This window comes from Centrocercus urophasianus, unplaced genomic scaffold, assembly GCF_019232065.1.
Source record: "Centrocercus urophasianus isolate 14NV4802_14NV808 unplaced genomic scaffold, USGS_Curo_1.0 seq_11, whole genome shotgun sequence".
NCBI lineage: Eukaryota > Metazoa > Chordata > Aves > Galliformes > Phasianidae > Centrocercus > Centrocercus urophasianus.
In genome coordinates, this window is record NW_024884253.1 from 41,532,292 (window position 1) to 41,557,147 (window position 24,856).

General features: G+C 37.4%; 1 protein-coding gene across 1 annotated transcript; it reads right to left on the reverse strand.

The window, feature by feature from the left end:
• Positions 1–2,004: 2,004 nt before the first annotated feature.
• Positions 2,005–24,614, reverse strand: LOC122155172 (desmoglein-1-like). The gene is made up of 16 exons (XM_042808980.1): positions 24,567–24,614; positions 18,104–18,139; positions 17,600–17,728; positions 16,393–16,548; positions 16,092–16,239; positions 15,038–15,201; positions 14,576–14,710; positions 14,136–14,321; positions 13,692–13,951; positions 12,576–12,718; positions 12,225–12,440; positions 10,356–10,928; positions 8,360–8,508; positions 8,080–8,140; positions 5,768–5,976; positions 2,005–2,970 (listed from the first exon to the last, which is right to left on the reverse strand). Exons 1-16 carry the CDS (start codon positions 24,612–24,614, stop codon positions 2,005–2,007), a joined length of 3,579 nt encoding a protein of 1,192 aa, XP_042664914.1.
• Between the last annotated feature and the right edge of the window lie 242 nt (positions 24,615–24,856).

A 24,856-nucleotide genomic window follows, 5' to 3' on the forward strand; every position in this document is an offset into this window, starting at 1 on the left:
CAAATAGGTGTTCAGTGAAACAAAATGAATCTTGTCAGCATTTTAGTGAATTTTAGTATGTAATACCAGATCTCGAGACATACATATAAAAACATACAGCTTTATATATTAGTTACTATTTTCCTTTCTTAAAGAACACTTCCAGAAACCATTCTTGCAGTAGTTACGAACATACGGAAGAGAACAATTCCACTGAAATCAACATAATTTTAGTGATAACCAAGGCTACAGGATGAAGTGAAAGTAGCATTACTTCAGATACCAGGAAGAGAGCATTTGGCATGCTCAGTTACTTCCAGGAAAAGCTTGAAGTTCTGTAAAATCCCTTTCTCAAGGTAGCCTTGGATTTGGCAGTGACTCCTGAGGAGCACTGTTGTCAATTGCTGTAGCATTGACTCTGCATCTTGTCTTCGAGAGCATATCTGGTTGCATTTCTGAAAGCATCATTTAAATAGTTTGCTCTTGACATGAAATCAGAAACTTGTCATCCAGTTCTGAGAAGAGTTAATCTGGATATGAAAATTTCTTCTTTTTGTTGAGTGGGAAGTTCACAGACAACTCTTCAGCTTTTCACTAACCTGTCCATCAAAGCTGAAGTAGCAAAATTTGAGGAAAAGCACTGATCTGGTGATCTAGCAAAACAAGCCAATCCCCCCATATAACTCTGATGTATTTACACTGAAGCGATGTTGCATACACCATGCTTACTATACATATGATACAGAAATAAGATGAGATAGATACTATATTTCAGTATTTTGCTCCTTCAGATCATATTGTAAAGTGTGTTAAGGTATTACTAGAATGAGAGAGTCCAGTAGAGCTGTTTTTGTGGGAAAATAAAAGCCGGATTTAATTAAGATTATAGAATCAAAAGACTTTTTCAATTAACACATTCAAATACACTTTCAAAATATCAATGCAAAATACATTGACACATGAAATAATAATTCTCCACATTGCATATTTGCAAATTTATGCTGTTCCCAAGGTTTTTTTTCGCTTTCACGAAGATCTTCAGCTACCACTATCAGTATTACAATACTTGCTGTTGCCTCCCCACATCACAAAGCTTTTATAACTTCATTTTCTTGGCAGTATTTGAAAAGAGAACTGCATGTTATGTTATAGTCCTCGTAAAATAACATTGTGTTGGAGACTTAAATTGTAGTCATAGTTTGGCACAAAAATCCAACTAAATGCTCCTGTTTATCACCAAAGTCCTTCTAGATTTAATTAAAGTTATAATGGTATTCATGAAAAGATGAGCCAGCAACTTCTTTGTTGACAGCATCGATGTTGCAGCTCCAGCTGCAACAAATTCTTGGCCACACTCATGGCCATGAGCATTTACAAAACAGAAGGTCATAAAAGAGTATGAGTTTCACTGAGAACTTTAGTAAGCTATGAAAAAGTATTGCATTTATATGATCATTACATTTAACTTTTGCTGGTGATAAGAGAAATGATTCAAAGTGCCATTTTGCAGCGCACCTGGAATTACATGAAAAGTAAAGTGATACATTTGAAAGTGCTTATTTAGTCTTGTATTGACTAATTATTAATTGCTTTCTTTTTCTATTTTGTCAGTAAGGAGCAATCAACCTAAATCTGCTTACTGTGGGAAAATGCTTAGCAATATAGTATTTTAACACTCTTCCATCTTACATTAATTCATGCTGGTACTGCATGCATGCAAAGATTCCCTCTCACTGATCTGCTTAGTAATCAGATATCTCTCCAAAAACATTAGTGTCTGTTTGTACACGCTTACAGCTCTGTGGAGAGAGAGCAAAATTTAGAGCTAACATCAACTTTCCTTTCACTGACAAAGTTTTTGACCTCGTAACAGGGCATCCTTCTGAGATCCTTACTGAAGGAGGAATCCCTGTAATTTCAGTGCTGTGTGCTAGTTATAAATAATGACAATATTCTTGGTGGGTGGCAGCTAATAGGTGTTGGTGCAAGTGGTGATTTCACTGGGGAGGTGCGCTGTCAGGAGCCTTACTGGCTTGAGTATTGCACGGTGCTGTACTTTGTCACTCTTCTCCGGGAGGTGCCAGGGGATGCTGTGCCCATTGCCTGACCAAGGTGACAGTCAGCATTGAGCATTTGGCCCGTGCTGCTCAGTCCACCCAGGCTGGCTCCTCCTAGTCCTCCCCCTGCCAGGTTGCTCATCCCAGACCCTGACACTACCCTCTCAGTGACCACCACATTGTGGGCATTGGATAACTCTGAGGGAATATTTATTAAGCTGCCTGGCATCCCAGAGGCAGGCCTGAACACCCTTTCTGTCACCACCACGTTGGACCCATCTACCAAATCAGGAATGCTCAGAGATGCTGGGAGCCGGGAGTTAGGTGCAATGACTCTTTCTGTGACGATTACGTTGGACCCATCTGCAAGATCAGGGATATCTAGCATGCCACGCAAATCAGAGGCAGATGCGGGACCAACAACCCTTTCTGTTACAACAACATTGGACGCACGCAGTGGGTCAACACAAAGAGAGGGAGAACCAGAGGTGTAGGTCTCTGTCACCGTCACATTGCCGTGGAGCAAAGGATCAGGCCGTGGGGGCTGAACGGTAGATGCAGATGTATAGGTGTTTTCGGTAACAACCGTGGTAGTGCCGGCTGGGGGAGCCATAGGTGCAGATCCGTTGACAAGGATTGTGGTTCCAGGTGGTGGGAGGTTTAGGTCACATTCAGAGTTGGGGAAGGTGACGTTAATGCCTGGCCAAGGTGGGTTGGCGTCAGGGAATGGTTCGATCTCCTTGCCCAGACAAATCTCTGCCAAAGTCTTAAATTTTGGTCCTAAAGTTTCCAAGTATGTTTCATCTGTATCTTCTCCAATAAAGCTGCAGCAACCAACAGAGCCAACAGGAGTACCTATTCCTTCATGATCATATATTAATAGGCAGTCATTTGCTGGCCGACCTTCATCTTCATCTGCATACACAAATGCTTTCTGTAGTTTGCAAAAACAGAAAAGTAAACAGTGTCAAGTTTTTAACAATGATGTCTCAAACCATAGAGAGGTTTCCTTACTGCATTAGGGCCTAGCTGACTCAAAAAGAACATCACAGGATAAAAAAAAATCATCAAAAGTTTTTGACCTTGAAATAAGCTTTATCCAAATGCTACTCATACTTTCTTCTTGTTTCTGCAAACACTTAATATCTCAGATTTCGTTAAAACAGTTACTGAAGAGACTTGAGACTTTTATATAAAAATAAGTACATCCTAGCAATAATTTTACTAGATATTTCCTACCTTCTTGCTCCCAGAATCTTATCCAAAGTTTTTTATTTTGATAAAAAGAATCCTTTGTTAAAATTTTGAAATGGAGGGAGGGGATAGCACAAACAGAGCTAACCAAGACAGCCAAGGAATGGTGGTATCGCTCTGCTGACAGCAGGTCTGACTGTGGGCTGAATGGAAAGGAACACACTTTTGGGGCAGCTGTAAGTAGTAGGAAAGTAGTAGGAAAAGAACTGAAGCAGGGTAGCGAGGAGAGCAGCAAAGAAACCAGGACAGAGGGAACGAAGTGACAGTTGGCCACAGTGAAGAAGGCATGGTGTGCCTATTGGAGAATCCATTTTGAGCAGAAAAAGGATTGATGCTTTGGGATGAAGTTGATGATGATGGGATGATCATGAAGAAGAGAAAGAAGGAAAGAGCTGAATTGAAAGAGGGGTGAGGTTGAAAGACATAGTGAAAGACAAAAGTGGAGGATCAGGAGGGAGAGGAGAAAGGGAGTTGGGAGACTGAGACTGTCAGCAGAAGGGGTGATTTGTGGGGATAGATATGGGAAGCAGAAAATTAATACACAGTTTTCCTAGGCCAGCTGTGTGATCACAACCTTGGAGAAATCAGAGGTCTTGTATTGGGGCTTGTCCTGCTCAGCATCTTTACTGATAACTTGGATAAGTGCATTGAGTGCACTCTGTAAGTTTGTATATGACACCAAGTTGGGAGGAAATGGTGATCTGCCTGGAGGTCGGAAGGGTCTACAGTGGGATCTGGACAGGCTGGATAGCTGGACTGAGGCCAATGAGATGAAGTTCAACAAAACCAAGTACTGAGTCCTGCACTTTGGTCACAGCAACTCCATGCAATGCTACAGGCTTGGGGCAGAATGGCTGGAAAGCTGTGCAGAGGAAATGGAAATGGAGGTGTTGGTTGATGCTCAGCTGAACATGAGCCAGCAGTGTGTCCAGATAACTAAGGTTAATGGCATCCTGGCTTGTATCAGAAATAGTGCTGCCAGCCGGAGCAGGGAAGAGATCAGAGGCTGCACTTTGAGCACTGCCCTCAGTTTTGGGTCCTTCACTACAAGAAAGACATTGAGGCACTTGAGCATGTTCAGAGAAGGGCAACAAAGCTGGTGGGGGTCTGGAGCACAGATGTTATAAGGAGCAGCTGAGGGAGCTGTGATTGCTCAGTCTAGTGAACAGGAGGCTCAGGGATGACCTTATTGCTCTCCACAACTACCTGAAGGAAGGTTGCGTTGAAGTGGGAGTTGGCCTCTTCTCCCGCATAACTCGCAATAGAACTAGAAGGAATGGCCTCAAGTTGCACCAGGGGAGATTCAGGCTGGATGTTAGGAAATACTTCTCCAAGAGAGTGGTCAGGCACGGAAAGGGCTGCCCAGGGAGGTGGTGGTGTCACCGTCCCTGGAGGTGTTCAAGAAGCGTAACAGTGTTGTACTGAGGGATTTAGTGGGAAATATTGGTCCTTGGTGGATGGTCGGTCTGGATGATCTTGTAAATCTTTTCCAGCCTTGGTGATTCCATGATTCTATGAAATCTGTGCTCAGGACTTCAGGACTGATATTTCATCTTCTACACTGAATCTTGCATAGATTTTGAAATACATTAATCCTTACATGCATACTATTTTTATATGATTTTGAGTTTTACATGTGATTAAAGTACTGTGTCTTACATGTAGTACATGCTAATCATAAAAATATATCCCATTAATCATGTAAACTCCATATGTAAAGGCTAATTAACATTTTCGTGATTAAAAGTAGTGTATTTGTGTCATATGCTGTTCACAAGTCTTTTAGGGAGCAGAAATGGCAATAAAAATATGGAAGAAAGTGAACCATCAATTACAGTTCTCTAATAGTTAAAGTTACTAACTTAAACAATCTCTAGAGTAATTGTGAACAACTTCACATTGTAAATATCTATTTATACACTGAAAATTAATAGATTTGATGGTCATTTATTAAGTTTATATAATTTAATTACTTGCCCATAACCACAATGTATCCATCAATTTTACAAAAAGGGATCCTACCGAGTAACTAAGACTCATATGCTAACAACTCCAAAGCAGTATTATTAATATCCTTTTTTTTTTTCTTTTTTTCCTATTAATACAATTAGCTTCTCATGGCAGTTTCATGGTTTTAGATTTAGTGTATCATGGAAGTTTCAGTAGAGTGGAATTATTTATCATTAGAAATTGAAATGGGCTGTCCATGGAAGTGGTGGAATCACTAACCCTGGAGGTATTTTCGAGGTGTGCATATGTGATTCTTAGGGACATAGTTTAGTGGTAGACTTGGTAGTGTCAGTTTGATGATTGGACTTGATGATCTTAAAGGTCTTTTCCAACCTAAATGACTCCATGTTTCTATGATTCTCTGTTTCTGTGATTCTACAATTTTGTGTTTCCACAGTCTCACTTTTGGAGGAGAGTGTAACAACAGTCTCACATATATAGCACAAAAAAGAAGACCATGCCATTACCTCAGAGAAGTAGTTGTCTAGGAAGGCCATGTTCACCCCTCCTTCTCGATATTCTTTTATTGTTCCTCCAACTGATCCTTTTGCTTCCCCAGTTCCAGAAATTCCTCCAGCTGTCCCATAACCAGTACCGGTGCCATAACCAACTCCTGTAGTTTCTTCCACACCAGATGCTACTACTCCTCCTCCTCCATATGTATTTGTATATATATCTGCAAACAGAAAATAAGTTATTCCTCCTGTGCTTTGTGAAATTTTTCACAGAATTTGTCAGTTGTTTTTATAAGGAGTATAATGACAGTACTGATCATCTAAATGTATTTTACATTTATTTTAGACACAGTTCTACAAACATGTGCCAAACATTGAAACTGTAATACAAATTAAGTGCATGCCAGAAGACATCTAAAACCTGGATTTTATTTGTGTGGCTGAGCATACATGCTTTAAAAGATCAATGATTGACTTGTGTAATAGGGGAGATTTCTCTCTCTAGTGTATGTATATGCTACCATGGGATTTGCATTAGCAAATAAGATAATGCTTATGGATATTTATGCAAAAATATACACCTATATATATAATCCCTCTAGAGTTAAAGTCGGTTTGCCTAAAACTTGCCATTTTATGATTCTGTGATTGTCACTGAAAGAAATAGATTTGTAAATCCTTTCACATTTTCTAGTTGTTAGATTACTAATGGGGAATCAGGTGAACAAGAGTTGATCATAACTGATGTTAATAATGAAGAATGAAAATTAACTTTACACTAAATTATAAAATCATACTGTCATAGTTTCAGCTGGGATGGAATTGTTTTCTTCAGAGTATTTGGTATGATGCTATGTTTTCATTCTAGGAGAGAAACAGTGTTGATAATGCTGATGTTTGTAGTTGCTGCTAAGCAGTGTTGTACAGAGCCAAGGTCTATGCAGTGAAGGGCCCAAGGAGCTGGGAGGGAATGGAATCAGATTAGCTGACTTAAACTGGCCAAAGTGATATTCCATACCATATAATATCACGTTGAAGGAGAGTTTTGAAGGGGATGTGAGTTCATCTCTTTCCCTTCCACTGCTCAGAGGGCTATCTGGGCACCAGTCAGGAGTGATGAGCAATTACGTATGTTATCACTTGTTTTATATACTTACATATATATAAGTCATAACTATTATCTTAGTGAATAGTTTTATCTCAACCCACGAGTTCTACTTTTTCTTTTTCTTTTTTTTTTTTTTTAATTCTTTCCTCCTTTCCACTGGGAAGGAGAAACTGATTGAATGACTGTGTGACTCTGAGTCACATGCTGGGGTAAACCACAACATACTCACAGAATTTTATCTTCTCCATAATTTTTCATATATGATAGCAATGACAGTGTGATCTTCAATATTACTGTGTAATATAATATAAAGCCATTGCAAACAATAGTCTTGGCTATGCTTACAATAAGAAATATAGGCCAAATTCTATTTTTATTTTTTTTTCATCTAATCGTGGTCTCAGCTGGTAGAATTTGAACCTGGGGCTCACACTGCAGCAATACAGCAATACAGCAATACTGAACAGTGGAAATAAAGTAAATCACAGGTGAAAATCTTAAACTTTTCAACTGTCACAGCAGTAAAACTTCCGTGAGAACAAGATCATTAATTCCCATTTATGGCCCTAAATGTTCTCCTATCTTTTTATCTAGAGGATAACATCTTTGGCTAATCAGTACTCATCAAAGAAGTTGCTGCTTGCAGAGTGAAGTGCCCTCCTATAAGAAGTTAGAGAAAATAGATGTGTACCAACATCTTTACTGAAGGAAATGGGGAAAATTACTTTCCATGGACATCAAATTCCAGGAGAAACTTCATTACAAAAATGTACATTTATTATACTGTGTGCTAGCTCTACATCTAAGCTGCACACAATTAGGCAATAATTAACTGGCTACTCAACGGATCCTATTCTCCTTTTTTTCTAAGCAGAGCCTGGAAATTGGGAAGAAATTAATCTTTCACCAATAAGTTATAAAAGAAAATTTTCTTAATTTGATCTTGAGAATGATTTCTCTGGTATTTTGGAAAGAGCCTCCATCCACTAGCTGGAAGTAGCTTGCAGAAATGAATCCACTCATATTCAGGGCTCAAACCTCAGATGCTTTGTGCATGCTGGAAATCCTAGTAGTGTCGGTTTGATTATATGCAGAGGCAAGACTGGAAGGGCTGGGTTGTAGCTGAGAAAGTACTGTACTCCTTGAGCCAGAGCACATGAAGTACTGAAAGATAGCTTAATGATAGTACACATTGAAAATCTTAAGATCTTCTTACCAGAGGGTTCACCAAAATCACCTCCAGCAGCTGTTGTTGGGGCGAGAATGTGTGAGACATCCTGGAAAACAATATTTTAATTCCTTCAATGATGACTTTGAAATTCCCATATGAAGACCAACACTTTGTGAATCATGTTAAGAAATTACCACTCTGAACTGTTAGTGATAGCTATGAATTAGAAGATGTCATAGTGCTACAATCTCTTTCTTCTAGACAAATGGAATCTTTTCTGTAAACACAAATTACCGTGGACTTTTGAAACACGGAATGTACTGACCCTATCTTCAGGCTGTGCGCCTTCTATTCCCCATGGATGAATTGCACCTTCTGTGCACTCGGGTACAGGTTCAAATCCAGTTCCAACTCCAGCTGCAGCTCCAGGTCCGCAGCCACAACAATCGCTCATTGACATCAAAATTGGAATCACTTAATAGGAAAGAAACAGGAAAAAGGTATTTAGGACGTCTCTTCTTCATAGGAATAGCTACTAGTGACCAAGAACTTTTGAAAATGTATCTTTTAAAATGTTTCAAACTAAGCAACCTGCAAGTCTAGCTTTCAGAAACATTAGCTGAGTATGAATGAAATATTTGTATTTGGGTACTCAGAATAACTTTGCCTTTAGTTACAGCAGAACAAAATTAGGGTGGAGTAGAGCTGTTACTCTGATTTTATGCCTATACACCTGGGAACAGACTTTGATCTACCTCAATGGAATGAATATAAGATGCAGATGTATGAAAATTAAACAAACAAAACCTGTCTTGCTATATATAGCATTCAGTGATATTCATACTGTATGTAGAAGACTATGTTTTTCTCTTCAGACATTGTAATTGAAAAGAAATACACATTAATAACACTAAGCCTAAGAGAATCAATAGAGAGCTATCTGTCTGGCTGCAGTGATCTTTGTCTAACTCTCCTGTTGCATTTCCACATCACATATACTTGATGCTTATTTGAAAAATAATACAGTCAAACCCCAAAACCAATGATAAGAAAAAGTGAGTCAAGTTTCTCAATGTGATATATTATGTTTATTCCTTGCAAGAATTTAGCGTTGTGCAATGCTGAATACCTTAAAAACTAGCACAAAAAAAAAAAACGCTGTTCATTTTAGAAAGGGCTGCGATATTCATTCAGACTGTGCTTAGGCTGTTAACCTAGATATCTAAGTTAGTAACCTGGTGTTCCTGCAGAGTTAGGAGGGAGACCACTGCCTACTGCAAACTATCCAAAGTATCTAAAACTCTCACTTTAGCATCAAAATAAACCAACGTTTTCTCTTTGGTAAAGAGAAAGGGGTATACCATGCACAATGAGCTACTTCATATCTCATTAATAAGGATGTATTTATTCCAGACCACTTCTACTTTCAGAAGGCAGAAAGGCAGTCTGTTCTGTAACATTAACCACACGGGAACTACAAACAAGGTAGCCTGTTGTAGTTGTAAAAACTTGAAAATTTTGTTTGTCGATTCCTACTAATTAGAGACCAAGACCAAATGTGACCAATCAGGTCTACATAGTTATTGTAGTCAGTATTTCTGCACTGTTTGATGCTCATATCATGAAAGAAGAACAATTTTGAATGGCGTGGTCTGGCCATTGGTGGCCTGGGAAGTAATTGCTGAAGTTTATATGTTGCATAAAATCTAGGTTGACTCATCATTCTCCCTTAAATTCATGCTTTTTCAAAAATACTAGGACACAGGAGTGAGTGAATGATCTGCTCTGATTCTGTTACCACAGACATCACTGTTTTTTAACAGACATTTTATTTAGCAACACTGGCCAAAAAATTAAAAAACTAAGCTGATGAGTTTTATCTTTCTACAAGTGAAATCTGGCTTGGGGTTCAAAGCAAGTTTGTTCTTGCATCTTTTCATACCTGACTTAACCTATTTGTTTTAGTAATGTAAACAAATTTCAACATTACAAATGTTGCAAAGTAGTATGAACAGCTCTTGCCCAGAATCTTCTGAATCTTCTGCTAAACATTTTGACCCTGCCTAGTTGTCTGAGAGCAGAATAATACTTAAGAAAAAACCCTAAGTTTTCAGATAGAAATGGTTATTTCTGAATGAAATATATGTGTATATGTAGAACATAAATATATAAATGTATTCTTATAATTTAAAATTTCTTTTTTTTGCTGAGTTGACCATGGGTGTTCACAAGTAAATAACTGACCAAATAAGTCATCCGAAAAATAAAAAGATACACTTTTAAAAAGGTTAATATAATATTTTTCTTAATTTTATACTTACAAACAAATATTAATCCACCAAGAAACATCAGGCCAATGGCAGAACCGCTAAGTGTGGTAGCACCAGTTTGGGCGTATCCACCAGTATATTCATTTCTGCCGTAATCAGTATCCGTGCTTCCAGTATAAGTGTCGTAACCTCCAGTGTCTACACCAGTGTCAGTACCCCAGTCTGTGTTGGAATCACCGCCGCCACCTCCTTCATACCCAGTCCCACCATAGTCTTGTCCCATTCCTCCACCAGTCTGGCTTCCTCCAGCACCACCACCACCAGCACTGCCAGCTCCACCACCACCAGCACCACCAGCTCCACCTCCACCAGCACCACCAGCTCCACCACCACCAGCACCGCCACCGCCAGCACCACCAGCACCACCACCAGCACCACCACCACCTCCAATGATAACTATTTTTGTGGCCCCACTGCTGCAGTAATTGCGACTGTCACATCGACAAGCTTGCAGAGGAATCACATAAGGCTGCAAGCAACTTCGACCTTGGCTGTCTCTTACTCTGATAGAGATCTTGTAAAGGTAAAAGTCCATGTTCTGATTTATTAATTCTGCAGAGGAAGCTTTGGGAGGAAAATAAGAGGAAAATGTTTAGATTGAGGTGTTGACTCTGAATATTGCACAATGATACAATATTGTGAATAATATTAACGTCTTAATTAGATTAGTTCTTACATTAGATCTTCAGTTACTTATGCGCAGACAGTACTTATTCAAAGCTGACACATGATCTATGGTTTTTTTCAGTTTTGCAAAACTTCAGCTAGATCAAGGCCAGATTGGATGGAGCCCTGGGCAGCCTGGTCTGGTATGAAATGGGGAGGTTGGTGGCCCTGCCTGTGGCGGGGGGTTGGAGATTCATGATCCTTGAGGTCTCTTCCAACCCTGGCCATTCTGTGATTCTGTGATCCTGTGATGAGCCTAGTTATCACTTTTTAACTTGAGAAACATAAAAGATTCCAATGCACATTCTTATATCTTACTGATGATTTTCCTCATTTTTTTTCCCATGATTTTTTTTTAACATAAATTGCAATTTTTATACCCTTTTTTTTCCTCTCAGTACAAATTTCCACGATAGTTATGCTTTCTAGTTTTCAAAAAGTATTTCAGTTTTTTTTTTTTTTTAATATTTAATGTTACATATGCATCTGTTCAGGAAAAATGAGACCAAGATATGATGTTTACCATTTAACACAGCCTTCTATGCATACAGTAAGTTATACAAATTTTGTCATTTAGTGGAGTGTGAGATTTCATTAGCTAATGCAGTCCTATTGGAAGAAATTGGATAAGCTCGGAGACTGAAGTGTTTTCTTAGGGATATAAACAAGCAGAATTTGCAGTATGAACTGCAAAACCTGTGATCTTTATTTGCCATTTTCATAAGACTCTCATAAAAATAAAGACCAGCTGAGAACTTTTTTACTCTAATAAATAAATATAAGAGCCTTGTCATATACTTAGGATTTTTCTTAGGTAAAAATAAGAAGGTATCAACTTATTGCTTTTGAATTCTCTCATTAAGTTTAGACCAATAGAGCTGCTTATCATAGTTAGACTCATGCACAGTTTTGCTGTTTTCTTTTGACCAGCACATTTTTAGTCTCCTTTAAAAGATGAGAACTAGATAAAATGTATGTAATGATTCTCCTTCAATTCTAACATTAATATGTACATGTGCAATTTCTCTTTGGATTCATATGAATATAAAATCACATTTAATTGAGAAGAATTTTAAGTGAGAAGAATTTTAATGACTATTTTACTTTTTTTTTAGTAAAAATATATCCTAATCTGTTATCTCAGATAGGAGCTTATTACTATGATATACTGTTATAAAATGTGAGTAAGTTTACCATTTATTGATCTGATAATCCATGTGGTTTGAGGTTCACCATGTATGCTGAATGTAAAGGGGAGGGCATATTGATCATTAATGCTCTTTGCTGTAATAATCACCGATGGGGAATGCATACACACTTTCCTTAATTCTGTATTAATTACTGGACAATTGTCTCTGGTGTCTTGCATTGTAAGTACAATGGTTCCAGTGGCAGTATATCGAGGAACCCCTAGAAAAAGAAGGTATTTTTGATCAGGAGGTAATACTGATACTGTAAACAATGAGTTCACATGGGAAAACGTGGAATTGAAAAAGACATATTGAATGAAGAGTTTTGTTTCAGAACTAAAAATCTGTTTCTTACCTCTGGTAATAGCCAGAACTTCTGCTATGTACTGTCCATTTGTTACATAGGAGGATTCCCAGTCAATAACTTTGCTCAATGTGATTTCCCCAGTGTTTTGATTGATTCTGAACCAGGCACCTGGATCACGTCCTATACTGTATCTGTATTTGATGTAGGAAAAATATTCAGAATAAAGTTGAATAAGAGACCTAGTTATTTGAGTGGAACAAATTATTTCAGTTAGCATGGACTCCAGATGCTGTAGTGGTTTACTTCGTATTCATTTTGTAAATTATACTTGTCACTTCAGAAAATTTTTCTTTAGGTTATGCTAGATGCCCATGCATTTTGCTCTATTCAAGTAAGATTTCTGTGGATGTCAAAAGAGGTACACCATTAAAAAATAGCACAGTAATAATGGAAGTGCATAGAGCCCATTATACTTCGAAAGTGATATCACAATCTGGAAATAAGTGAGATCTATCTGGATCCTGTAAAGCTTTAATAGAACTCTTGATAATATCAATTGCTAAATCCACAACTCTTCTGATAACATTCTGTGGTTGTGTTTGCTAATAATTTTTCAGTTATATGAAAACTTTTCAATTTTTTTTTTTAATTGGGTGCATTTATTTCTATACTTATTTAAAAGCAAGTATTTTTCTATTTAAACTGTCATGAATTTCACGAGGAATAAATACAAAATCAATTTACTTATTTTTTACTATGAAGTGAGCCAATAGTGACTTCTATTCTGACTTTATAATATTGTCCTTTATTGTGGTTCTCTGCTTGTTTTATTTAGAGATGCTGATAGATTCTCTATTTTTAGTAAACTGCACAAAAAAGAATATTCCTAAGTTAGATCACAATAATCTGTTCTGATTTATTTAAACTGTCTCATACATGAGGCTAAGAAAAGTGTGTCAGGAAACAAGAGCAACCATAGCATAAGAGTATAACATTCTATTCCTGTTATTCTACTAACAATTTTTTTTCTGCTGTTTCTAAAGTACCCTTTGTAAGTACCCTTTCTACTTCTTTGACTGCAATAGAGATTACCAATTACTTATTCAATTGAAATCTTAATTAAAGAATTTTTCCATCTGAGGGGTAAAGTAGAGCAGAGCTTACATAACATTATTTGCAGTAGTGCCTGTGTCCTCATCAAAGGCTGTGTATGTTCCCACAACATAATTCACCCTTGTTCTTTGTGGTACAGATAAGATCATTGCAGATGGGTTAAATCTTGGTGGTTCAACCACGTTTTTTACTTCTACTATAAGGGGTGTTCCAATGACTTGATATTGAGACATAACAGAATGGTGGAATTCAGCTCTGTTCCTGACACCGATGCTCAGTGAGTGAGTTGGGATATGTTCATAATTCAGTTCCTAAAAAAGAAAACATGGAAAACCAGAAAACAAAACTTCCTGGACTTCAATCTTATTTAAACCATTCAAACTATATTATTTTAAATACTTGATTGACAGAGCTGTTAATTTTTCATATTTTTTAACAATTAAAACAATTTTAATATGATTATTTCAACGTCTGAACCACAGCATTTATCCATACCTTAATTACTCTGAGGATTCCTTGATTTGTAGCTGGATCTGTAACAATTTCAAAGTAGTTATCTTCATTACCAGATATAAAGAAAAATTCTGCCAACCAATTGTCACTAAACTCTTCATCAGCATCCAGAGCTTGTATTCGTAGAATTTCTGAACTGAGTGAATTTTCTGAAATACTTGCTGAAAACTGGAATGACAGATAAATATTTATTAGCAAACACAGCTGACCACTGAGAATTTCATTTAAGATTGTCATGTCCACAGTCAATATTAAAAAAAAATATATAAATTTAATTAAAAAAAAACCCTGTGTGTTATGTGTAAGATATGATTTTGATTGCAGGTATAAAGAGCTGTGTCACTCCAAAAGTTTGCAGAGGCAGCTTAGCAGAAATGGATTTGCGTTTTCTGATCATGATGCTTTTGGTGTTAAAAACTTACGGAGCTTTGAGCAAGAGTTGGGAAGTTGTCATTGACATCGATAACTTTCACATGACAGTTACAGTGGGACGAAATTCCATCTGCTGCTCCATCCCGGTCTGATGCCTTCACAACCAAAGTGTAACTACTGTGTTGCTGCCACAGAAAAAGAAATTATCCTGTTATAAGAAACTCTACATGTTATAAAATATAAATAATAATGTCTTGCCACTGTTTCTTCATACAGGAATTTCCCCCTGATGTTTCATTTTAACATGTACATAAATATATATTTTTCCCCATTTTAAATTTTTTTTCTCTTTTTTTTTTCTTTTTTTTGGAAAAGGCACACTTTTTCTTTCTCTCCCCTCCCCTCGTGCTGTTGCCACCTCGCATACCTTCCCCCATGCACCCTGGCATCATATCACTGTTAAAGATACACAACATCATCACGTTATTTGACTTGGGAAATAGAAATAATACCTCTCTGTCAAGATAATTTGCTAGATGGAGTTCTCCAGTATATTTATTCATAATAAACATTGGCTGGCCTGAAGGCTCTTGACTCTCGATCTTGAAGGCAATTTTAGAGTTCAAGTGATTTGGTTCATCGGCATCTGATGCAATTATTTTCATCACCAGTGTGTCTGTGAATAAAATAAAATAAAATAAAAATTAAAACTGAATCAGAAAATCTGCTTTGTTCCTGCAAAAAAGAAGGTGGTGCTAAATACCCGGTGCATAAAAAATTACAAAATGCTATCTTACTGTTGACATTTATGAAGAAAAACAGCAGCTTAATTTTGTTCTGATTATGATGAAATGTTAATGACATCAAAATTCATTAAAAACTAATGTTAGGTAGTAGATTTTCACTGAACCTCCTTAAATCGCCACAGGACATATGTAAAATTGTGACTACTGAGCCTGTAGGTATCCACATAAGAAATCTCCATGGTTTAAAATGAGATTTTCTAGAAGTTTAGATATGAGTGTTAACCACAATTAAGTGTAACTCACTCAGTGTTAATAATGATTCCAATAGTTTAGGGAAAAAGAAAAACTATAAGTGCTTAAAAAGGGTCTTATTTATCAATATTCTACCACAACTGCAATATTTAGGCTGCAAATATCTCAAATATCTCAAATGGAAAAAATGGGAAAAAATCATTTTTTGTTCTCTCATGGGAAATAAGTATACTTCCACTTTTCCTTTATTTATTTTTTTTTTTAAGAGAGAAAAAGTGGACTGATTTATTCTAAGTTTTCACATTTAAAGGAACTATGCGAGCATACAGTTAGGAACTGGAATATTCAGCATTTGTATGTGGGCAAAGAAGAGAGGGAAGAAAGCACTGCTCAAGCACTGAGCTTGAGCACTGCTCCAATAACATTCTGAGCCATCCTCTGCTCCAGTAGCTTTGGGAAAAGTATGTCATTGTCTGAGAAAAAGTAGAATGAACACACCAGGCTTATATGAACTATATTCTGGATACTTCACTGACTTTACCATAATAGGCATAATGTAGTTACTCACTGTCCATACTGCATTCTTCAACAGATCCTGTAAATACCGATTGTGCAAATATAGGAGGATTATCATTTATATCCAGAACTCTGACTCGAAGTTCAAGAGGTGGTTCCAAATCCATACCAGTCACTGAGTGTTTTGCAAAGCAGCGTATCTAGATAAAGATATTTACTCATTTTAAAACCAAAAGCAAAGGAAGAAAAGCAGCAATCTGAAACAAATGAATTAGAACATTTTTCTTCTTGTGCTTTTCCTGTTCCAAGCTACATCCATCACTAAAAAGGAAAATAAATTCGAATGTACTTACAACAAATACTGGGGTCACTTCCCTGTCCACTATTGATGTTATATTAATTTCTCCTGTTCTTGGGTTAACAACAAATATTCCATAAGGGGCACGATCAATTCCAACTCCAGAGATGCTGTATGTGACTGGATTATTTTCTTCACAGTCTGATCGAATCTGCAATAATAAATAACAGTAATTCATACTGAGAAATTTACAGAGAACACTCTCAGTGCTCTTTTTCCCTACTATTAGTCTCATTAAAAATTCCTTATGGCAGTTTTTCTCCCAAACACATTATCACGAGATTCAACTGATTGAACAAACATAAGTCTTTTCTACAATACAATCATCCTATAGCTGCATCTGTAGTACTTGAGTACTGGACAAGATTTCTCTTTCTTAGATTTCTGGCAGCAAAGTGCAGCTGTTACGGGAGACGAACTTCCAAGAGTAGCTGGACTTCCTTAGAAACATTGTCATGGAAAGAGGGCAGAATCATAAAATCACAAAATATTCTGAACTGGAAGGGACCCGCAAGGATCATCGAGTCCAACTTCTGACTCCACACAGCACCAACCAAAATCAGTATTGTACAAATGCTCCTTGAACTCCGGCACTCAGGGCGATGCTCACAGCCCTGTGCAGCCCGCTCCATGCCCACCGCCCTCTGGCGCACCACCTGTCCCCAGCCCCCAGCTGCCCTCCCCTGACAGCTCCATGCCGTTCCCTCGGCCCTGTTGCTGTCACACAGCAGAGCTCAGTGCTGCCCCTCCGCTCCCTGTTAGCAGCTGCAGCCGCCATCAGGCCTCCCCTCAGCTCCTCAAGTCCTTCTTATAACGTGGAGCTCAAGTTCTTTGCTTTGTGGTCTACATGAGTCAGGCACCATCCTTGAACTTGTGCTCACTCAAGGAGATTCCAAGAGTCAGAAAAGAATATCTGGACCTAGTACACAGACACTGCACAGTAAGGAGACTGTGGTTGAAGCTCTCCAGGAAGGAGACTGACTGCAATATTCTAGGAAGCTTTTGGTCACTCCTCAGCAGGTCTGTGCATTTGCCTTACGAGACTGTCTCAGCAGAGCTGGAAATTCTTAGTCACCTTTGTTTTATTCTGCGTTCCTTGCTTTGACTAGTCTAAGCAAATGTGCTTTTAAATCTCTTTTATTAGCATGTCTTTAGAAAAAGCTTCCTTGTCAGTGAACACCTCTGCTATGCTTTCTACTTACTCTGGCAATTGGATTCCTTTTAGAATTATCTTCTCCTTCTCTACAGGCTGCAGCAAATTTTATCCATTCACGTTTTTGTCTTCTGAAAGTTTTCCATCTTGCTGTTCCATTTCCATTCCATTCTTTCACCTTTGACACAGAGTTACAGTGTCACATCACCAGCAATCTCAATATATTTTAAATTAATGCAGATATTTAAAGCATCCCACAACAAGAAGGAATAAAGAAATTTTTATACAATATATGTTTTTAATACATTATATGTTTTCAATACATTAACGAGTCCCAAACTCTAAGACTGTGCATGTGTACATTACAAGTATTCCTGTGTAGGAGAAATTCTTTTGAGAGGATGAACAGGTTGTTACCTGCAGCTGTTTAACATTTAAATATATTTTCAACCTTCAAGGTCAGAAACGCCCTTTTTTAGAATTTTCCATGTCGTTCTTAAATTAATTATGTTTCATTATATCAAAAATCAGTTTCTAAACAAGTATTTATTACCTCTACATGAAATCCTGTGCTGAAATCCAGGAGTACCTGCAAGAATGATAAAAAGATTAGCATAAAAAATGCAGGGCAAAATGCAGTAGTTCAAACTCAACCACTATACACTGCAGAATTGCAGGGCAGGAGCAGTATGTTTTCTGAAGTCTTTCAATTACCTATCTAGGTCACAGCTGACGTATTTCTGTGAATTTTATTGTACCGTTCATTTTTTTCTATATCCATCACTTCACTTCCTTGAAAATTAATACATTCAAAATTATTTCTGTCTTTCAGGGCACTGTGAAGAGATGTGCCATAGCAAATTTTAAGTTATACATATTATCAAAATGCAACTTTCACATGGATTTTTAGATTGTAGCCATCTCAGCTGAAAAAAAAAAAAAAAAAAAAAGAGAGAAAGTAATGGCTGCAAGATTTATTCTAAATAATTTATTCTTTATTTTTTTCTTTCTTAGTCTACAGTAGACCTAAAATACTTCAATACACAGTTTAAACAAAAGGAGAAAAACTTTTCTTGAGGTTAAAGTATAATGGGAAGCCAACTGAAATCAGCAGGTAGATTTCCCTGCTTCAGAGTTCAGTGGGCTTTGATTTGAGGTCTAACTACATAACCAAAGCCTTGAGTAAATAAAGTTCAGAGAATCAGATGCAATATGAAATTATTTTAAAATTAAAATCATACAAAATCGTCAATTTCTTGATTAGCAGAATTTAAAAGAAAGCACAGTTTCATTAACCTTCTTCCTAAATAAAGTGTGAAAATGAGATTCACTCAATGTATCTCTTCAGAGTTTAGGTTTAGGATCTATCTCTGCTCTCTTCAGATCATGAAAGGTGAAGAACGTGGATTTGCAGGACCGGATGTTTGTTTCATTCATCATTGGGAGAAACAAAATACCTAAGTGACTCAAAAAATTGGTGCAGAGTTTGCTTTTTCTCACCAAATGTGACTAATGGTTATAGTTACCAAGTTTCCAAGTTTGTATAGTTTCCCAGTAAAGTTTAGTTATTTATTTTTTGACTGACATTCTGTTTTGTGTATTTTAGGACAGACATTGCATGGATATAATCTGTGATGATCTTTTCTTTGTTAGTAATTTCAAGTCATGGGAGTTTCTAAATTCAAGTATATTGCAAGGTTGTTCTCTCAAGACTGGAAGATAGGCACAGACTATTTTCCTCTTAATTCATGTTAAAACAATTTTACATGCAATAGAGTAAGATTAGATTAATCTGTGAAGGAGAGAGTTCATAATGTGGCTTTGCCTCTTTGTTGTGTACAGTACCTTGATATTTATGAGGCTGCCCATAGAGTAAAATTTTTTGGTTTCTATCTTTGAGCAAGATATTGACACAAATTGCTAAGAAAATAACTTTGCAGGAAAATTGTTACAGTCGTTTTAGGTCTTTGAAAAGGAAATAGATATGTTCATGCTGTGTTAAACACATCAGTATTGCTTTTAATATCTTCGTGACTGTTTTAATCTTCAGTTGGCATTCATATGCAGTCGTTACTCATCTTGGAGAAGGCAGTCTGCAGTATTAGACTCCATTTAAGCTGTGGGGTGCTTTCACCTTGGTAGCAACTAAAGCCTGTACTTTTTAAATCCCCTTTGTGGCTTGGGGAAACATGGGAGAGTGGAAGGTGCTGATTACACCCTCACCAGAGAGGCTGACTGATAAAGTCCACCAGAAATTCACTGATTCAGTGTTTCATATCAGTTGATCACACTGTCATAACAGAGCTTGCTTTGGCAAGTACAGTGAAATCCTCTCCACCCTTGGGCTGAAATCCTTCCCGGTATGCAAGCAATTATCTTGACCCAGAAAATTATGAGTATACACCTTCTAATGCAATGCCAGTGAATCTTGTCTGCTGACTGCACCTATGGCATATTCTGTTATTTAACAGTGAAACTAATACCTCACATCCAGTCATGTCACTCTTGTGCTTACAAGGCCTAGCTGAAAAATTGTGTTGGGTGTCTCTGGAAAGAAAAAGCTATAAAGAATTCTCTTTTTTAAGGACATGATATTCGTTAGACCCTTTACTTCTAGCCTATATGGAGTTCTGCTTCCAAGAAATGAAGAATATCCTTTTTACACAAGTTTAATCCACTGGAGCACCAATGATGGTAGCTCCAATAATTAATTCATCAGTAATGTTGGCAATTGTAAATTAAGGCCCTCTGTTTCCAGCTTTGTCCCTTACTGACGAAGGCAAAAATCCTGCTACTACATGTTGCCAATAGAAAAATCATTAAAGAAATCGTGATGATTTTGAGCCCACAGTCCTCAGTACATTTTGTGATGTTTCTTGAAAATTTTGGTCTGATGAACCCGACTTCTCTATTCAGTAATTCTCTTTCAGTAACTGCTAAGGGACTGAGGGCAGACAGACACCAGATAAAGTTGCCTGGTTCACCAGCTAAACTTAAATAGTTCTGGAGTGACATCTATTCAGCATGATCCAGGGCTGAAAAATATCCTGCCTTTCTAATGTTTTCCATCCATTAGCAGTTAGACGGCTCCCCTCAACTCCAACTGCCAATGTTTAACATCTCTATGTGATGCAAACTCTCTTTTTCCAGTGCAATTTCTAGTGAAGAAGTACATTTTGACATCTGTCTGCAAGATAGTTTGGTACTCCCTAAATAGTGAACAAATTTCCCTTTTAAACTAGTATCTGATTGTCTGCATGCTGTACTTTCCACAGATTCAGTGATTAATGACAGTTTAAACAAGAGGAGGCACTGAAATATGTGGAATGTATATTGAGGACCTTGGGGCAGGCAAGCTGACCAGGATGAAATCAAGATGTGCTGTCCCTGAAAAATGCAGAGAAACTTGAGGCTAGTTGCACAAGCTGTTTCTGGTGTGGGCTGGGAGAAGTGCAAACAGAATACATATTTATTGTGACAGGCATTCTCACAGTAGTCTGTCTGAAAACCTGCGTTTTATTATGAAGAACCCTACACAGAAGATGATGCCTTAGAGTCACACTGGAGTTAGTATAAGTTTATTCTGATGTAACTGGGAACAGAATTAGGCCCATAGGATGTGCATGGTTCTTTGCACCTTCAAAGCAATTTACAAAAGCAAATTAACTAATCATTAATTGACTGCCAAGCAATATTATATATTAGACGCACTTACGGAATCCTCCCTCCTCCACCTACTCGTATCTAAATGACTGAACATGTCTTTAACATCTTCCCAGCATTATTCATATTGCAGCTCCTTCTCACTCTTTGAAGTCAATGGCGGTATTGTTACAGGCTGTGATGGGAGGAGTGCTGAGAACTCACATACATTATATGACTCATCAGGGTGCCATGGTAGCTCTGGTTGTGTCAGCGTTTTGAGACTTTTACGTCTTACTCAGCCAAAGCTTTGACCAGCAAAGGGTTGAAATATGCACCCTTCCCATCATGCGTTCTGCACTTCTTTAAGAAAAGATGTACCAATGCATGTGAAATAATGACAAGCCAACCTGAAATATGAGACACAATCTTATCCTAAAAATAAGCCACTTGATAACTTTTAAATAAAAAGAAGGATTGGTTTTTGTCTGTATTTTTCATTTTTGCAGGTCACTGATGAATGTGCTTTCAGGTTTAAGGGGAAATTTGGGGGGATGATTTGTCTTCTGCAAAAGTTAGCTGTTTGTGTTTCTTCCTGCATGTGAAGTCAGTTCTTTGTACTGCACCCCAGATGGAGGATCCCACTCTTATTTCATCCGAAATATAATAATATTCATGTCTGTCAGAGGAATAAATTCCAAAATGGTGTTTATTTTAATTGCATCTACTCAAAGAATAGACCACTTTGGGAAAGATTCCACTGATATTGTTTCTTTTCTACTGAGCAAAGTGGCAGAGGACAAGTCATACAGAAATAATGAATTTCCATAGTTAACTGAGCCCAACCATTAAAAAATGAATAGAAAAATGAGTTTGATGGACATTGTAAGCCATTATCATTCAAATTTTGGTTTTTCAAGTTAGATGCGCTCTAATTATGCTCTTCTCAATAAATTTTCTCAATAAAGCCTGAATTCTAATATGTCCTAGCACTATAAGGCACATTCAAGTCTCTAAGCTAGCTCTCTAGCTCTGAATGCCATTTAGGAGCCATTTTTATTCAGGAATGTAACTGTAGATTTAAGAAGCTCATTTTGGGTGATACTTCTGATGCAGAATTGCATTATTTTCTATTTCTACAACATTTTCTAAATTTTTCTGAGTAGTCTACAGTTTCCTGGCTACATCCTGGTAGGTGTTTGGTATGCAAGTGCCAACGTTGAGAAGATTGGGCCCCTTAATATTTTTAAGTACAACCTGGTTTATGAGTAGGAGGTGTAACTAGAGCCTTACAACTGGAAAATAAAGCATAGATAAGACATGGGAAAATATAGCCAGACAAAAGTGCATATGAGAGATGCGGTGAATTTAAAATTATTAGCTGTCACATGATGGCTGGCAGGAGAAGAGTCATACCTGATCAAACAGGTTATTTCCATAAAACGTGTCGGCGCAAGCACGGCAAACTGAACTCCCTTACTCATGAGAATAATGCCTTTGAAGTCATGTGAGCAGGGGTTGCAGAATCAGTCCCACCAATGGTGAAACGCATATGGAGAATTATTAGTTTCAGAGCTGGTAACTTTTCTTTTTTGTGAAAGCACACTAGTGTGCTAAACTATGTATAACTCCACAGACTTTGTATTTGATACATGTTATTAACCATATACTAAGCAGACATACACTAAGACAGGTAATTTTCATGAAAAATTAATCAAGCCAAAAGCCAAGACTGCTTTTCAGTCTTGCACTAAAATAATTTACATAATATACTTAATATCTACAGTGTGTCCATCAATTTCCTCTGCAGCACTGAAAGATACTATTATGCTATACATGCCACTAGGACCACTGCTGTGCAGGGAAGCACACAACAAGAGCAACAATCATTTCCTCTGGGAGTTTGAATATGTGATACTCATCAAAACATAGCGTCAGTTTTCTTGTTCACTCCTTTTTCTTGACAAATCCCAAATCAGTCACAATCATAACAATATACTGAAAGAATGAAAATTCTCAAGGTTGAAGAGAGAAGATAAAACAGCAAAAGTTCTTCTGAATTCATAGATTTAAATGCAATGCAGTGAACTTTTTTTTTTTAAACAGTAGCCCATCTGTAGTGTGTAACAGCAGGTAACTGAGTAAAACGAATATTCACTGATGTTATGTAAAAATCTGGCACTCGTAGCACGATGTGCAACATGCCAATCTCAGAGACCCGCTTGCTTCATTATACAAGTAGAAACGCATCCGAACCATAGTGTGCTTTTGCCAAGTTTAGTCATTGTTTTCCTGGCAGCTGCCTTGTGTGAGTTAGTTCTACTTTACTGATGCCTGCAAGATACAACCCATGGATTACCTTCTTTAAACAAGTCTCAGGATTTTGTATGCTACAAAAGCATACTCCTTTTTTCCTGACCACCACAGCCCCAGAGGTGACAGTGACATGCAGTTAACAAGCTAACACATTATGTAAATCAAAAGCAACAAGAAAACATAGCCATCAATAAATTCTATCCTTTTCAGTCTTAGGGCCCTAAAGCTCTACCTAAATTTAAATGAACAGCACAGATGAGTGAAAAAGTCCATGCAAAAAGGAAAAAAAAACAATGCAGGAGTAAAAGGGCCACCGTAATTCCTTTAAGTCATTTCTTGCTAAGTTCCGTGCCTTGATGAACACATTATACAAGTATTTCATTTCACCATAGCCACAACTTTCCTTCTGCAGCAAGAAAAACAAACTCAAGCAGTGACACTTTCATCATGCATTCGCTTGCTCGGCACATGGCTGCTCCGACACACACATACAGCAAGGTAGGAGTTCTTTGTAGTGTGAAATATGTAATAACAAGTCTTGATTTTTGCTTGGATATCATTTTCAGTACATTTCATCCTTTTCTCTCAATTAGAGATTCATCCAGTTCTGAAACTATCCAGTTTAGAAAAATACATTTGCTCTTCACCTTCTCTCAATTAACAAAAAATAAGGACATAAAACAAAATAATATCCAGTCAGGTTCTCAAGATTTCTTTTATAAATGATAAGATTTTTATTTTAAAAAGGAACTCCTTAAATAGTACTCATAATATCATTCTCCTGAAAAGTCAAGCATTAAACATGGAAACATATATTAAGCATCAAAAGACTACAAAATCGTAATCAAAAGAAACATTTGTGAGCATTTAATGAAAACCTTAATTACTTGTGTAGAACTTTTAGAAATGCAGTTTAAAATAAGACTTATGCTAAATTCACAAGATTTTCTGGGGTGGGGGTTGGAGGGTTATTAGTTTAAACCGTGAAATGTAATGGGATGCTGAGGAACATTCAGTCGGCACAAAGTTTCCAGATATTGTTGTAAAATTTGACTTACCAATAAGAGGAAAAGAAAAGCAGCTGTTCGATGAGGGAGCCAATCCATTGCATCTGACTTCTTGGATACAAGTCCAACTTAGTTATGGTTGCAAGCCTGTTCCTTTTCCCTCCCCCCCCCACTCTGGTGTCTATGTAAAAAGGCACTCGGTAGATGTCCTTATACTCAGCCTTTCAAGGTGTCTCTGCCTCCCTCTGAAGGAAGCACTGAAGATGCTGTATAACAGAGTGTCTTTCCCCACCCCAAAATCCTGGGCTGGTCTCATCTGAAACGCTTGACAACATCATTAT